Source organism: Lonchura striata, chromosome 3, assembly GCF_050655825.1.
Source record: "Lonchura striata isolate lonStrDom1 chromosome 3, ASM5065582v1, whole genome shotgun sequence".
Lineage (NCBI taxonomy): Eukaryota > Metazoa > Chordata > Aves > Passeriformes > Estrildidae > Lonchura > Lonchura striata.
In genome coordinates, this window is record NC_140705.1 from 95970950 (window position 1) to 95988146 (window position 17197).

Below are 17197 nucleotides of genomic sequence, written 5' to 3' on the forward strand. Positions count from 1 at the left end.
CTTACACTGGGCTGAATCTGTAGGCGGTTTTACTCCATCTAGATACAGGCAGACTCCCACTCAAAGCTCACCTGAGGCAGGACCTCAGGTTTGTCCCTCTTGTGGAGTTACAATCATGTATCTCTTTGTTGCTTTGGCTTTGGAAATCCCCTTGCTTTTGTTGCGGTTTGGTTTCCATACAGTGCCCACACATACCTGTCTCTCTGGCTGTGCCTCTGTTACATGACAGTGGGACTGTTTGTCTGCTCTCCACTCCTAAGCTGCTCCAAATTTTCCTACCTGCCCCCAGAGGCACTGACTGTCAAGTTGGATAGCAAAGATTTTCTTACTGATCCAGCTGTAAATTACGCTGTTTTTAAATTCCAGAAATTTTAGGCAATTGCAGCTTTTCAATGGCAGAGCAGTCCTGCTTCTTGGCCTTGCTTGGAAATGCCTGTGATAACAGATCTCATTTGAGAAATAAAGTGGCCTCAGCTCCTGGTATACAGAGCCCATGAAGCCCTTTGCTAACTGTGAATCTCAAAAGAAAAGGGAGATCAAAGTTAATTTAAATTGTCATAAATATCCTTATTTTCTGTGTTTGCACATATATATTGCCCTTCTCAGTAGAATTGCAGTGTAAAACACCAGACTGTATGAAGACTTTCTGTAGTCAAGTGAATGTGGTAACTGTCTTCTATTGCCATGAGCCTTTGGTCTCATCTTCTGGGAGAACAGGCAGTATGGATATTAAGATGAAGGAAGAAAGGGTCATTGCTGGTGCTCGGGGCTTTAGGGAAGTGCAAGTCCAAAGTAAAATACTGTGCAGAAAATATACAAGCATAGGATACAGGAAAGACAACATGCAGAAAGCTCAGGCAGATGTGAAAATGGGTTGGAGTAAGTGTGGGTGTTGGAAGGAAATTGTGACATGGAGGTATCACTGCATAGGTAGGGTGTTTCCAGTGGGCTTACAAGAAACAATTTCCCCCAAAGAGTGCTTTCTGTAGGTACATCTGCCCTACCTGAGGCTCCGTTAATATTAGATTCACCCTCCCATAAACAAGAGCAGATAGTGCAGCCCCAGACAGGGTGAGTGGTGCTTTCTGAAGTTCCAGTGTGTCTGCATGCTGCAGGACATGGTCTGGCAGGCTGACATGCTGACAGACCATCTTGGGGGGTGCAGGGATGGAGATGGACAGGCAACACACCCTCCTTAAGAAGATTTGGCACAGGTATGACCAGCCTCTTCCCATAGTCATTCTTGAATCAGTGACATCAATTTCTTTTGATTTGCCCCAAGAACATGTGTGAACAGGACAGTTTACTGTTCAGACAAAATTTTTATCTGCTATTTTTTCATGAGCTTTACTTTTTTAAAAGGTACTGGGCATTGCCAAAAAATACTTGGGTTGAGTTAACCACTATCCTAATCCTATTTGGCAGTTCCCTTGTTGAGCACAGATACCAGAAAAGGCAAGGCTTTGCTCTTCTCAAAGTGACATGAAAAGGGATGATTTCCTTAAGTAGACTCAGCTCTGATGTTATTATTTTTCCATCTTCACTAGATACTTTAATGGAAGAACAGATTCCAGAAAAAATAGAATTTGTGAAAGCACTAGACTTAAATCAGTAACTCTTAATAATTTTTGTTCATAACACTGATGTTCTCTTTTTGAGGACAATTTTAGGAATTAAAATTACTCTTGTTCTATTTTTAAAGAAAAATCAAACAATTTTTAGTTTTGCCAGTCAGAAAAGGGAACAAGCTAGATAACTGGATATTTATAAACTCTAAGCCTTTTGTTCTGACAAAAGCAATGGCTAGCCAATAAGTAGCTCCATACATAAATTTCAAAGGTCAGTAATCTGACTAATGCTACTCCTCATAATGCTACTCACATAAACTTGATACTGCTTTTCTAAGTTCAAAAATCTGATTTATAAAGTGGTTGATTTATACAGACTTCAGTAAGACTTTCTTCCAGTTAAAATTATTAATAAATTGAAAGCCAACTAGAAAACAAAACAAAATACGTTTATATGTTGCTATCTCTCACAAGAGGGGCTGTTTCTCATTAGGAGTCCTGACCTCCTACCATTAACTCAGCACTATTCCATGCCTTTAGTGGCTGTCAAGAAGAACAAAGAAATCACTGAGAAGAAGGTTTGCAGTGACAGAAGGTGGGTGGTTTGATAAAACACTACTGACAGACTGGCTCTGCAGAAGGATCTGAATTGCTCGATAAATTGCTTGTGTTCAAAGTGATGATTGCATCCACACAGGGACAAGGTCATGCTTGGAGTATGAAAGATGTAAGTCACATGTACAGAATGAGAGAAACTGTGCCCTGGAAGATGCTGTTTCCCAAAATGAGGTGGCAGTTAGGTGAAGTAATTAGCTGCATCTAAGTTCCCACTGCTGGAGAAAAAAAAAATCAAAAAAAGAATAAATAAATTCTTCTTTGGTGTATTAGCAGGAAAATAGAAGATATGAACAGAGGGAGATCTTTTGTGGTGGTGAGATCACTACTAGACATATCCAAATCTTGTATGGAAATTTTTGTAAAATATTTTCAAAACCTAAAAGAGAAGAAGTGATACAAGAATGCTTCTGTAAAACCTGCCTTGTAGAATAAGATGGAAGAAATGCAGTCTGTCATTAAATACAAATCTAAAAAGGGACATGATTGCCGTTAGATGTCTCTGCTTGAATAGAGCAAGAGGGGTTTTAACCTGCCAGGCAAAGATATGAGTCTAAGTGCTGGAAGATAAAATAGCAAAGGTGAACCTAAAAGCAAGATGCTCATTTTAAAGACAGAGGTGTGTGATAAACCACTGAAACACTTTATTAAAAGACACTGAATTCTTTGCTGTTCAGTCTCGGTTAGGTGGGATATTGGTTTCTAAACCATCAGATTTGGGCTCTATACCAGAATAATTGTACATGTTGCTGTCACCTGGGTTTTATGGGAAGTCTTATTTCATTATCAATATGTCTTTTACAATTTAATTCTCAACAAATTAATTGGTGCTAATGGCTGGAATCCTGATGTTAAAGTATTATGGAAAAAGTATTAAAAATAGTCAATTTAAAGGGGTTTTTTAACATCTTCATCTAATGCTGTATTAATTACTATGGAATCTACATATTGTTGAGGAACAGTTGGCAAATTAAAGAAATGTGAAAAGAGGTCTTTTTTATATATATGGAAATGTAATAAATTAATATTGAAACTAGTTGCAGTGCAATTCTAAAAAAAAAATTATGTATATTACATTTATATTGCATTTATTTATTGTGTTTAATTTATAATGGCTGCAATTATAAATGTAAATATATCCAAAATCAGCTGGCAAAAAGCCAAACTGATGGAAGGCTGTTGACATGCAAATTGATCGTGGGGCTGTGGGCTGAAAAGTTAGTTACCCTAGTTATTTGTCCTTTTATGTTTGGTAGGGTTTTTTTAGTTCTTCAGATGGAATAAGCCAGTGGGAATCAACACTAGTGAAATAAAATTCCCTTTCAGTATCAGACTCTTAGGTAAATTGGGTTCATCAGAAGGGTCCAAAAATGAGATTTGCATCCTGAGGGAGATACTCTACTTCCCATTGTACATAGCACTTGTTCTCCTCAGAATCCAAATTCAAAATGAGCATTTGCCACTCCCTCACAGAGATCATTGGCATCAGGACAGGAAGCTGTTGCTGGGATCTCATTATCTACTTCAGTGAGCAAATGTTCATCATTTGTATATGCATATAAAAGCCATCTTTTTATATCTTGGCCTCTTGGCTCCTTTCACTTTCTTTCTATGCAGAACGGGAGATGTTTCCAATGTATTGCTCTCTCCTCAGCCTCCTTCCCTCAGGAAGGAGCTAATGAGATATGATTTCTGTGAAAATGTTACTGTAAATGCTTGGGTTAAGCTAGCACTGGGTAAATGTGGTTATGCCAGCATGCATTCACTTTCAGGGGAGACAGTTCTGGTGGGAGGGGGTTGACTGAAAATAAATTGCACTGACACAGGTGTAGTTCTGCAGATGCCAGTTTTGATTAGGAGTACCCTCGTTACCCCATGATGATGAATTTCCTGGTGTGAGTCTTACCTTGTCTACCATTTCCATTATTTTTTCCTATGCTGGGGGGCAGGCATGTGAGTTACAGTGCATCACCTCTTTTACTATTTAAAGTCTCTTTTGTTGCAGTGATGACAGAAAGTAAGATAGAAATGCCCTGTAAAACAGCCATATGGGTGATATAACCCCATCCTTACACTACCTCTTCATGATGAAGTCGCTCATGTCCTACTCCTTCTCTTTGTTGTGTGTCTGAGCCTGGGCATTGTGCTGGTCAAGGCTGCTGCAGGACTGTTGTTCTGAAAGGGCAAGCTTGTTCAGAAGTTGTGTTTGTTGGGCCGAATGGCAGCTGACACTCCCCCACCCAGGATGGAGAAGCTGTACTTGGACAGTGGCCTCCAGGCTGGATTGAGATAAGGCAGCTGATGTTCTCTGGGATCTCGTCATTGATCTGTAAGCAGAGACATTGCTCAGCAGGTGCCACCCGGCTTCTGTTCAAATCTTAATCTGGGTGCAAGATCAGCAGCAGTTGGCTATAGCCCCAAGCTGCTGGTAGACTTCACATGCAGAACCCCCTTACCTTCACCTCACTGAGAAGCTCTCTTCAATCTGGTTGCCTCTTTGTTCCAGTTTGCCTCTCCCATCTCTTCCCCATATGACAAAGTCTTTTTGCTCTACCTTGGTTTCCTGTGTGTGTCCCACTCCATGCGTTGGTAAACCCCATGGTTTACCACCATTGCCATTCATGGAATCTCATCCCCTACATCCTTATTACATCCCTAGATACCTGCACTCCCTTCTGCCTTTGCCATTCCCAAGAACCTGCAAGAGCATGTCTCCTGCACTGGTTTATTATGCATTGCGTAGCTCATGGGGCCCCATACAATCCCTACAGCACTTTGAGCAGCCAAGAGGCCTTCCATTCCTTTTACTTCCTTGGAGGAAATTGCAAAAAAATGGCATGTTTTGGCAACTGGAGTCTGCTCTACATGGAATCTGTGTGAAGATCAAACTGTTTAAAGGCAGCTTGATTTCAAAAGCAAGAATGGAAGATACCTTCCATTTTCAGGGCAGTTGCATGAGTTTCAAGTCCTGGAATCCTTAGAACTTAGCAGGCTCCCCCCAGTTATGGTCTGCCTCAGCAGATAAATTTAGACGGCTGGCAATCGTCTTTCCCTTAAGACACAGGTACCATCTGCATTTGCAAACCATGTAAATAGATGGCTGAGCACCTCTTCTGGTGTTGTGAGCACATCTCCAAGCTCTGCTTAAACTAGTGCCTGGTCTCTGTGAGTGAGAAAATGTTGTAACTCCAGTTGCAAACTCTTCAAGTTCTTCCAAATGGATGTTTTTATGGGCTGGCAAATTTATTGTTTCCATTCTCCAACTTAGAAGCTCGGTTTCTTTCAAACCAAATAGGGTATTTCAAGCAGCCAGGAGAGGGCAATTATAAGTGCAACAGAGCTGACACTCTTCATTACCTGTAAACTTTAACACACCAGTGTTTCCTCCTGGTCCTGTCTTAAACTGGAGATATCACAGACTGGTGGATCCTTTCTTGGGGATTGGTGTTCTTTACTTTGCCAGATAGAATGACTGTTCTTCCCTTATCAATCCTGTGCCACTGCCATTAAGCCACCAAAGTATCTTGTTGTTTTAAACAAGCTGTTTGTTTCTTCTGTGATTGCATTTGGCACCCAGCTCTCCCAGCTGCTTCTGGAGCAGCCAGACCCAGATGTTACAAGAATGCAGCATGCCTTTGAGAACCAGTCAACAATATTTTTTTCTTTTTGCTATATTTTTTAGATACAGGACCTCTGGAAAGAGGCCTGTTGTTTGAACTAACCAGCCATAAAAAGCAAAGGTGTTTTCAGTACCTTCCCCAGCCCATTCATGGGCACACAAGTTGAGTGGCTCTTCAGTAGCTGGGCTGTTTCTTTTCCAAAAGTGGCTCAAAAGCCAGTGAACACACACCTATCTCGCCTAGGCTGTGAGCACTTGAGATGAGAAACAAAACAGGTGTCATTTGGGACACTTCTCTGCTCTGTGCTTCAAACATTTCTTCCAAAGATTTCACTTTGGAGTGGTTATCTACCTCATTTGTCTTTGATTTGAGTAGCATTGCCAGGCTTTGATACCTTCTTTGCCACTCACTACTTTGCCCCAACATGTGCAGCCTCTTTTGAGAGTCTTGGTGACTTGTTTTGTAGTAGAAGCCTTCTGCCAAGTAGAAAGACCATTCTGTAGTCTGGGAAACCAGAGCAAACACCTCAGTTTAGCCTTTCCAGAGTTTATTCAGAAACAACACTTGTGGTATTCATACCTTCCTATGGACTCTTAAACTCTAAAGATCCCCAAATGCTTTATTTTTCCCATGAGTCACTTCCTTGCTGTTTTACATGGGGGAGTCAGCAACAAGAAAAGCCTTTTCAGAACATGTCAGGATGAAGTCAGATGTTTGGTTGCACAAAGCAAATTTCAGGAGGCTGAATATTTTTTCATAATCTGAAAATTTTTAGGACAGTGGGTGGGACCTATATACCAAATACTACAAATTTCACTGAGGCATTTCTTTGACTGCAAATCACCAGGAACTTCCCTTGCTCTCTTGTGGAAAAATGCACTATTTGAATCTGGTGCTGTGATCCTTTGTAAATAAATTAAGGCAAGAAAATACAACCATTTCTAGTTCACTCCTCTCTTGTAAAATAGTTCAACAAATGGATGTACTGTGAGACTGAAGGTTCAGAAAGCATGGAAAGATGTGTTCAGTCCTTTTCCTGTTTTCTAGCATCCTTCCCTCTCACACTGCCATCGATCTTCCGTGGTATGTATATGTGGAGCTTCTAAGAGCTTGACAGCAACACAAGATTATTCTTGAAAAGAGAAGATTTTCTACTGCTTATATGGGGGGATTGGTGACAGATACCAACCATGTTTGTCTGGTGGGTCTGGCATCTCTTCCTTAGGAGTCTCTGTGGTATCCAGTTACATTTGTATTACAGCCACATAGTAACTGACGCAGTTCTGCGTCAATGACTGAATTTATTTGTATTGTCAACTGCTGGGTTATATGAATGCCACATTTTATTAATGGTTGTCATTAAAGGTTTATTCATGACACTCTCAGAACTTTACCTGAAGCTGAGACCATTTTGCTACTTTCACATTGAATAAGAAAGGGCTCTTTTATCCCAGTCTATTCAAAAGAGATGCTTTTGTTTTTATTTTTGCTTTTCTTGTTTCCCTTTGGTAAAAATAGGAAAGAGCAATTCGGAGATAGCTATCATATATTTGTCTAGCTCTGCTTGGCAGTAGCAGATGGGCTGCAAGAGGCTAGCTGAAAAAAACAAAATTGCATTTCCTAGCAGTCAAGGTCTGAAGCCTTTAAAACCGTGGATAATTTTCAAACCCCTAAAATCCTGTTAGTGTTTATTGTGAAAAAAATTGCCTCAGCTATTTCTCAGCTGGAGAACATGGAGTACCTTTTTCTTGACCTGCTTCCCTGTGGAGAGTTGCCAGCTCTCCTCAGAGTGACTGGAAGAGAAAATAATTTCTGGAAAGGCTGACCAAAGTAAGCCAGATGTGCTTCCTGATTTCACTGTTGTCCCCAGGATGGTGTTGGGATGCTTTATGCTGGAACTTCCATTTCTGCTTGTCTGTGTGCTTGTGTGTGCGTGACCCACGCGTGGCGTGCGAACGGTCGCACGTGGTCCTGCCTTACAGAACAGTTTCTGTGCCAGTAGTGGGCCACTTTGCACACCCCAAAATGCTGAAAAGGATGTTGCAAAGAACAAATCTCAGCCACTTACAGAAAGTATCTTTATGGCATCTGGTACACCCAGCATCCTCTGCATGCTGCAAGTCTGATTTCAGCAACCTGGGCCAGCCCAGGTCTCTTCATTCAGTGTGATGTGCATAAATACATATCTCATCTTTTGCTGTCAGCCAGTGGCAAAGTATTCTGGTGATGAGAACAGTGCTGGCACTTGGGACATAATTTATAGTATGCAAACACCTATTTTGGGTAATATTAAAACATGAAATAAAACACATAAAGGCTGATCATTGTGGCATTGCCTTGCTTTTTGTTGCGTTTTTATGCCACGTGTTTTGTGTTTGGGTCACTAGAACACAAACCTTCATTGGCAGTTCCAGGGGACAGCGCAAAGATGAATTTCTGGGAAATGTTTCTAAGTGTTATTTGCTGTATTGCAACTTCTTTATATCACACTTGCCATTGAAAAAAATGATGTTATGATGAATGTACATTTTTGAACAAGCTGCTAACCATGTAACCTGGGGATTGGAAGCAATCCCCATATTACATTCACTTGCATGTCTTCTAGTGTTCAAAAAGAAAATTGCTTTATGTTTGGAGGTTTTATTTTTTCATATGCAAAGTGATTCAATGAGTTACCTCATCTAGTGCACTTGCCTCGTAAAAATCCCCAGGGTTTCCTCCAACAACTCTAACAAGTTTCTCAGTTTAATTATGAGTGCAATTACCTGGCAACATGAAACACAGTAATGGCAAATTTCCTCTGAACAAGTCAGATAAGGAGGATTTCTATGGGACTCCTGCCCCTTCAGCGTGGTCCTTCCTAGAAAACCCCTACCAGATCAGGTTCTTATTCAGCGCTGCTGACTTCTGGTTATTTTTATGACTTAGGAAAATGTTTAGCTTTCAGAATATTCTTCTTTCTTGCTGCTATTAAGTTGCCTTTACAGTTAGGGACTAGAGGAATTTTTGGATTATCATTTCCTTCCACTTCGTTCACTGTTTCCCGAGTCTCCAATGAGTGATACAAATGAAGTGGTCCCCGTGCCTGCTCAGACAGGGAGCTCTGTGTTGGCTCCCACTGGAGACACTGGTGGGTACAGAGTTGAGAAGCTGAGTGGCAGGCGTCCCACCCTTACAGAGCTTTTGCTTCCATCCAAGACGCTAGGAAAACTGGCACAAACCTAACACATGAAAGCACAAACACAGAGGAGCAGTGCACTTATCCAGCACAGGACTGGATTGTCCTATTCACCTTGGTAAAAGAATGAAGAAAAAGGCTGTGGAGCATTGATGGTAAGATGCTGGATAGAAGAACATCTCTCACATTTATGGTGCTGATTCTTGGAACATGGAGATCCTGCAAGTAAGCATGGCAGCTCTAAGACCCCCTGCTACTTTTACCTCATCTGATGCTGGATTGAAGGAAGAGCTGCTTCAGAAACTCATATTCTAGGTTTTTTCCACACACTGTTGTCAATCCTGCCAGATCTCCCAGTCCCAATCAAGCTTAGTCTATATTGGCAGAGGATAATGTCACTTCCAGGATATGCTAAGGTCCTGATAGTATCCAAATAAAAGCTGTTACAGGGAAGACTGGACTATAGCTCTTGCTGTCTGTGTCCCATCTGCATCTCTCAGGACTAAGGCCTCTTCCCATTCCCAGTGGAACAATTAATGTCACGTTGAAAACTTGATTTCTGCTTCTCAAACTTTTCAGCTCCCATAAAGAATCTCAGGGACCAGCATATCCTTCCTTTGCATTACCTTGTGTCACTTGTTAGACTTCTGTTGCTGCTAAGCAGGAGAGTCCAAACCATATTTAACCAACTGCTACTTGAGTAGGAGGTGAATGTGGGTTTCTGTGGTGTTTGCTACTGAGAGGAGACAAAAGCTGTAGGGAACCTGTTGTGCTTCCTGGTTTGCTTGAGAAGCTCCATCTGCTGGGACATGAGTTTGCTTGAAGCAGTGGATCTCAGTGCAGTCCCCTTCAAGCAGGTCTCCAGTATTAAGAGGTCCAGCAGAAGGGATTCCTCAGGCTGCCAGGAGTCCTCATGGACTGCTAGGGACAGAAGGTTTGCAGAAGCTGTGGAAGTTTGTCTCAGGGGGAAGGCAGCAGGGAGATGGAGGGGACGCAGCCTGCTGTAGCTTTAAAGGCAGTACTGTGTAGGGATCCATTTGGAAGGACATAGTTGACTAAAGGGATCCAAAGCTTGTTTTCCTCGAGTCTTTTTATTCTTCCTTATCTAATCCCTTTAGAGCCTAAGGTCAACCCCTTTTTGTACTGCAATAACACTGTAATATATGCTTGCACTAATTCTTCTGGTATACCAAGCATGCAAGACCAATTTAAAGATTTTTTTTCAGAAGAAAAAGACTGTATTATTGTGTAAATAGAAATACTGAGAGAGAATTTGAATTCTGTCTCCTGTATAAAAGCATGCGTTGATTACCTGTATGTAGATCATGCTGTAAATGCTGCAGAGTACTGTAAAATCCTACACTTGAAACCACAATGAACAGGCAATGTCATCAAAAAACAAATGAAACAGAAGCTGTGCAATGGATTTTGTGCCTTTTTTAAATCCATGTATGTTAATCCAGACAATCGGGAAAAAGAAAAAAAAAGAAAAAAACAAACAAACAAAAAAAGCTTGTATACTACCAAAACCTTATTAAAGAATCAAAGGCAGCATCTTGTTGATGGCTGGGGTTTTTATTTGCTTTCTTTCTTCACTTTTCTACTTCATTTGCTCTGGGTAGGTGTCCCCTGCTCATCCTTGGGTATGTGGGAGCACTGCACAGGGAATTGAAGGAGATCTGGTAAGAACAGTGAGCGTTCCATTATTACTTACGCATGTGATCACTAAAAACTTGCAGTTAAGACACATCTGGGAATAGAAACAAAGTTATGTGACTGTTAGAGATGTGTTTTATGTACTTTGGGAAGGCCACACTGTGATTTCAATTCAAGGCATGTGAAGGCTCTGGTACCTGTGGAAAGGATGGTGGAAATTCCCCTCATGCAGGTGAATCACAAGACTCCAGCTGCTCAAAGGCAGAGAGCAGTTTGTGCAGGCAGGTGATGGTCTGGAAGAAAAAGCCTGGATAAGCCCAACTGCAGTGGTGTCTCCATCCTTCCTGGCCCCTTTTGCCATAGATTACACTGAGACCCATGCCCACTGAATCCCCATTCTGTGTGAATAAGGTCGGCTGGGTGTATGGGACAGAGTTGTTGGAACAATCTCAGTTCACTCACTAATAATTATGATACAATCATGTGCACTTACATCATTCCCATGATTTTCCTTTCTTCAGTAGTCCATAAAGAGATCAAGCAATAATGAAAACATGCTCAAAGAGGAGAGTTATGAAAAGCATGCCCTTCAATTCTAGGGCAGTCAGCCAAGTATGAGCAGACCTTGTGGCAGTGTCACCATCTCAACAATGTTTGGAACTGCAGCAGCTGAAGTTCCAGTATTAGCAAAGAGCTGTTGACAATCCATGATGAAATACCATTGTTGGTTTGTTTGCTGGCCACGCTGATGAATTATAAGGCAAGTGATGCCTCTTTTTTCCAAATCTGTCACAAGTGCTATGTTGGTAGGAGGCATTCCTTTACATTCATGAACTCAGAAGAGGGCAGTGGTATTAATGTTTTTATAAGGTTGATAAGTTTTGTAGACCCTGAACAGTCCTACATTCTTTCAGATTTTATTTCTATCTCTGGAAACCCAGTTGCCTTCTGTTGTGAAACTCCACAGAGTTCCACCTGGGAGTTTCTAGGTTTGACCATAAAGTAGGTAGAGTTCTAAAATATTTGTTTGGGCAGCACTCACAAACGCTTCAACCTTAGTCAATAATTTAAGTTTTATTAAGAGAGTGTTAAAGAGGTGAAACATGCAGACTTTGTGGGAAGCACATACTCAGACATATGTAATGCCACAAGAATTTCTGGACAAGTGACCAACAAGTCAAGAGAGAGCCAGGAGTGGAGATCTGAGGTCAAACAGGCAGGAGAATGTGGCTGCCTGAGATCATGGCATAGTTCTTGCTCACAGGAGACTGAACCTGACAGAGGGCTGCCAGGATGACCAAGAACTAGAAACATCTGACATGAGGAGAGGCTCAGAGATCTGGGTTTGTTCTGCCTTAAAAAAAAACAGGATTGGTTGTGGCCTCCTTTTTCTTCCTTGAACTGCCTGATGGAGGGAGACTCCATACTCTTCTCAGAGGTGCACAATGAAAGGATGTTAGGAACAAAAGTTGCATGAAAGGAAAGTTAGATATAGGAATTAGATCCTAAACCCCCCACCTTTTTCACCATGAAGAGCCTCAAACTCCAGGAGAGGGTCCCAAAGAGATTGTGAGATTTCCATCCTTGAAGTACGAAAAACTCAGCTGGATATGGCCCAGCACAGGCAGCTTTAAGTTGGTCCTGCTTTGAGAGGTGATTGGAGCAGAGATCTCCAGAGATTCTTTGTGTCTTTTTTATTCTACAGTTTTAAGATACAAGCTAAGCCTCTTCACCTCTGATCTTCTGACATCTTCCCTCAGTTCCTCCCCATTAGTACAGCAGAGCAGAAAAGTTCTTCCCTGGCCTTTGGGGAATAGTCCCAGAGCAGCTGAGTGTGATGTAGTACAAAAGACTGTCAAGACAGGACCCAAGTTTCTCTAGTGAGGGGTTCAAACTGGGAACACCTTGTTCAGCAGAGTTTCTTGTAGCTGGATATTTGAGTTATTTGGACTTACTCCGCCGTGCATTTACAAGTGGCAAGGCAGCGACTGTCTCGGGCTGCTTCGAGGAGTGTATTCTGGCAGTTCTGGGGCACTGCATGCAGCAGCTGAAGCAGTCCAAGTCTCCCAAAGGTAGGCAGAAGCAAAGCAGTCACTGTTGTGCTCAGGGTGCAGTGTCCATACAGGGAAGTAGAGCATACATGGAGAAATTGAAATGACAGACAGAAACACAGTCCATTTCCTAAATACTGCAAGGAATTTATAGAGGTAGAGTACATGGGGGTTAGAAAGTTATCTACAGCATGACTTAGTGGTAGCAAAGAGACACCAGAGTGCAAGAAATAAAGAACTACTATTTTTCTTACAGCAACATCCTGCTGTCCAGCTCCATGTCATACATTATTGTTTAGTGTTACCTCAACTCAGAAAAATTTTTGATGTCTTGCAAGGGAAAAGCTATTGAGGAAAGAGGGTTTGCTGGAGACAACATTGCTGGTGGGGCAGACTGCAGGGCACAGAAACCATATCTTTGGCCTATATAGGATGTCCTCTGCATGGCTGGATTCAGCTCACCTTGACCACAAAGCAGAAGAGATGACACAAGCCAAGGGTTGGGAAGAGATCTGAAGATCTACACAGGTGCATATTTCACTATGCAAAGAAAAACAGCAATTGTCCATCTGCATAATCAAACACAGCATCTAGAAAATGGCGTGAGGTGGAGCAGCAAAGGAACTCTTGTTGGGGTTGTGGAACTCTTTCCAATGGGGGGCTCAGCACAAGGCAAGATGTTGGTCAGGTCCCATTCCTACGGGGGAATTGCATCTGTTTGTTCAGGATTCTAGGAATAGCACTGTGGATGTATTTTTTGGGAAAAACAAACCCAGCCAACATGCATCATCCAATCCTAGGCTGTTGAATGAGCTAATTTCCAAGAAATGCCTGAGGGAAGAAGCCATGTGAGTAATTTCCTTTGCAAAGGAAAGGAAATTACTCTTACCAATCCAAGTGCCACTTCTGCCATCTGATACAAAAGGCAGAGTGGGTCAGTGAAAGCCCAAACCAGGCTAATACAGGGCCATCTTCAGGGCCAGGCTTCAGCTTTAATGAAAGAAGAGAAGCAGTTTTGGATTCCAGAGGTATTGCCAAAACCAGCCTGTGTTTTAATTTATAAGATATAAAAAGAAATATTAACTAGATAACGACTTACCACCACGCAGAACAGCTTGAGGCTATTTGAAATGTCTCTGTTGTACAGAAACACAAAAATAGTACATTTCAAGCACAGCACATGCAGATTTTCAGCACCATTTTTAATTGTGCCATTGGACTGAAAAGCCACTGAGGGCTTTTTCTCCCAGGAGACAAAAAAATCCATTCCCACAGCCAAGTGAATGTGGTAGCTGTTAGCAGCTCTGGAGCTTACATGGTTAAGTGGGCGCATGTTTAGTTGTGTAGCCTAAATATCCTCTGGCACTGTCAAATGCCACTGGAAAATGCAGATGTTTGGAGCCCTGCTGTTCATGGTTAGGACTTTTCAAGGGTAGCATGTGATGTATTATTGACCAGTTGATTTTATGGAGAGGTTACAGTTTGCAAGCCCTAACAGAAGTGTGCTGTAAATTATTTGGTTTAAAATCAATTCTGCAGAGTGCTGCCGATGTGATTTTCATTTGCAACTGATTGTTAATTAGGCCATGCTTGACAGGCATTTCCTATTTATTTTGGCCTTGTTTGGTCAAGTGTGTGCATGTGTGTGTGAGCTACTGTTTTTCTGTAGGATCATTTGCAGTCATTTCACAGTGTGTTACTGCCACAGGCTGCTGGAGAAACAGTGCCCCCACCTCCTGTCCTGTCTGCCCTTCACTTCTGGTCGGACACCCCAGGGTCTTATAATGACACTGTATGTGCCAGCTTTCATGACTTGCTGATGATTTTAATGGAAGCAGAAGCCTGTAGGAGACAGAATGAGGCATTGCTACAGGGATGTGGGAGCAGAACGGGGGATGGATGGTAGACCAGAGGAGCACAGTAGCACTACAAGTGTTACTGCCCCAGGGACAATGGTGGATGGTAATGGAAAGTGATCAGGAAATTTATCTAGCCCAGAGGTGCTCCTTCAGTTCACTGTGGTCTGGTCATTAAAGTGGTTCCAGTAAGGAAGGAGTGACTATGTAAATACATAAATTCTGAAATAAATACACAAACACTGAAGAAGATTGGGAAATGTGAAAGAATCCTGAGGAGTTGCTTGAAAATGGTTCTTTTATGTCAAGGTTAAAGACTGCTAACAAAGGAACTTCTTTGGCATGTTTTGTTTCATTCATTGATAAGTATCTGTGAATCTCTCTAAGGTATGTACAAATCAAATGATGGAGTGATGACTGCTCAGGAATGTATTTTGGAAGCATGATGGATTAGATGCTTCCCATGGATTTTTCCTGCTGCTGTTGGTCCTGATGTGTTCTGTGTCAATGCTATGTCTGAATGCTAAATCACCCTCTTCTTTTGTCACATTTGTCTTCCTGCAGGCATACATGCTGAAGTCATTTGAAATAAATGGCCTGCCCAAGGCAGTCCCTTTGAGTTTGCCTTATCAAGACTTCAGAAAAGATATGTGCAACTACTGGGAAAAGCCTAAGTTATCCCAGCGGATAAAGAAAGTTGATTTTTCAAATATTGTCTTGACTGCTCCTTGCAAACCTCTGGAACCTTATCTGGAAATGAATGGAAAAGAGGAGGAGGAGGAAGAAGAGGAGGAAGACTATGAGGAGGAGGAAGATGAGCAGGATGAGGGGGAGGAGGAGGAGGAGGGCAATGAGATTGACATGCACAGTGATTCCAGCAGCGACCTGAGTCAGAAGAGCACGGAGCGCAGCCAGGAGTGTGCACCGTCCACACTCCTGGCTGATGACCAGAAGGGGTCCAAGGGTCGAGCATCCACTGCTGATGGGGACCTGGAGCTGGAGGAAGGCTCAAAAACATTAGTGCTGTTTTCACCAGGTGATCTGAAAAAGTCTCCAGTGGCCGCAGACTTACCTCCGGAAGTTGATCTGGGCACTCTTGCTGCACTGACACCTCAGAGCGAGCGGCCGCAGCCCATGGGGAGCCAGCTGGATGTGTCTGAGCCAGGGACCCTGTCCTCAGTCCTCAAATCGGAACCAAAGCCTCCCGTGGCAGTGGCTACAGCTTCTTCCCCGTTCACCAAAGTTGAGCGCACGTTTGTTCACATTGCTGAGAAGACCCACCTAAACGTGATGTCTTCCAGCGGGCAGCTGATGCGGCATGAGGAGTACTGCCCCCCGGGGCAGTTCGAGGAGGTCATCATCGAGGAGGAGCTGGAGGACAACCTGGTGCTGGTGGAGAACGGAAGCATTCATTCCGGGCTGGAAGGGGCAGAGACGGAGAGCTGCGCGCTTTCGGCCAACCACATCGAAACCACCTCAGAGACTGTGGGGGAGCAGCTGGCCCTTCCCAACGGCATGCCAAAGCTTCCCAAGGACAAGCCGGAGCTCTCCGGCAAAGCGGCGCTCTCGCTGGATTTGGAAGAGCCCGATAAGGTGGCTACAAGGGAGCCTGGCCTCGAGAAGGCAGCATCAGCGACAGAACACCTGAAGCGAGCAGAGACCCCCCTCGAGACGCCCCAGCAGGGCCCCAGGAGGCCGCTGGGCTCCCGGTATAGAAGTCGGATACCCATTTTGTTCTCTGAGGAGGACACTGGCTCAGACCTTTCAACTTCACTCTCAGCCAAAGAAAGGCTTTATAAGAGGGCAAAGCAACCCGACCTGGCTCGCCTGGTGATGGAGAAGAGACAGAGCCGCCTCCTCCGGCTGGCCTCAGGTGCCTCCTCCTCGGCCTCCTCCAGCGACGAGCGGCGGCGAGCCTCCGAAACCCTGTCAGCCACTGGTTCTGAGGAGGACACCCATGACTCTGATGACTCCATCCCACGGAAGGGAGAGAAGAGGGCTGCACTGCTGGGGAGAGAAGAGAGAGCCATAAGCACAAGGAGCAGAATTCCTCGTCCCATCATGCCGGTGAAAACACCACTGGAGGTGACGAGGTCGGAGAGCTCCGTGGCCACTGCAATGGCAGGACTGTGCAGCTCCCCACTGGATGCAGCTGCTGCCTGCAGGTAAGACCAAACTGTTGAGAAATGCAAACAGCTTGGCTTGTTGAGGAGACACAGCTAGGGCTTTGCTCACCTCCCATGACTTCATCCTTTACTCGGCTTGAATGCATAGCCCATCCTTGTTTCCTACAGTCATTTCAGCCCACAGGTGTGTGAAGTACTCACCTGTCTGTCTTCTTTTTTTTAAGCCTCTCTTTGCTTGCCCTGGCTTTGAGACATTTCCTTTTACAAGCCCTTTCACTTGGTCTGACGATAGCAAATGCCCCCAGTGTTGAACTCTCAGTTTTTCAGCACAGCCATGACTCTGCAGGGAGACCTGGCCTTCTGCCTGTTGTGATTAGAGCTGTAAGGACAGTGAGGCTGCCAGCTGGGAGTGCCTCAGTTCCGTCACAGTTACCATCAGAGGCCAACTGGTGCAATCCAACTCATGTCCACATTCCCAAATTGTATCTCCTGCCTTGGAAGAGGCTGCTGATCCATTCTGCATGTTA

The 17197-nt window shown here is 43.5% G+C and overlaps 1 protein-coding gene across 4 annotated transcripts in view; it reads left to right on the forward strand.

Moving 5' to 3' along the window:
* Positions 1 to 17197, forward strand: part of TTBK1 (tau tubulin kinase 1) — an 87406-nt gene that overhangs the window by 62901 nt on the left and 7308 nt on the right. For all 4 annotated transcript variants that reach the window (XM_031504273.3, XM_085575820.1, XM_085575821.1 and 1 more), the window contains one exon: positions 15109 to 16709. In XM_031504273.3, the coding sequence (XP_031360133.2) occupies positions 15109 to 16709 (1601 nt within the window). The remainder of the gene's footprint in view (positions 1 to 15108; positions 16710 to 17197) is intronic.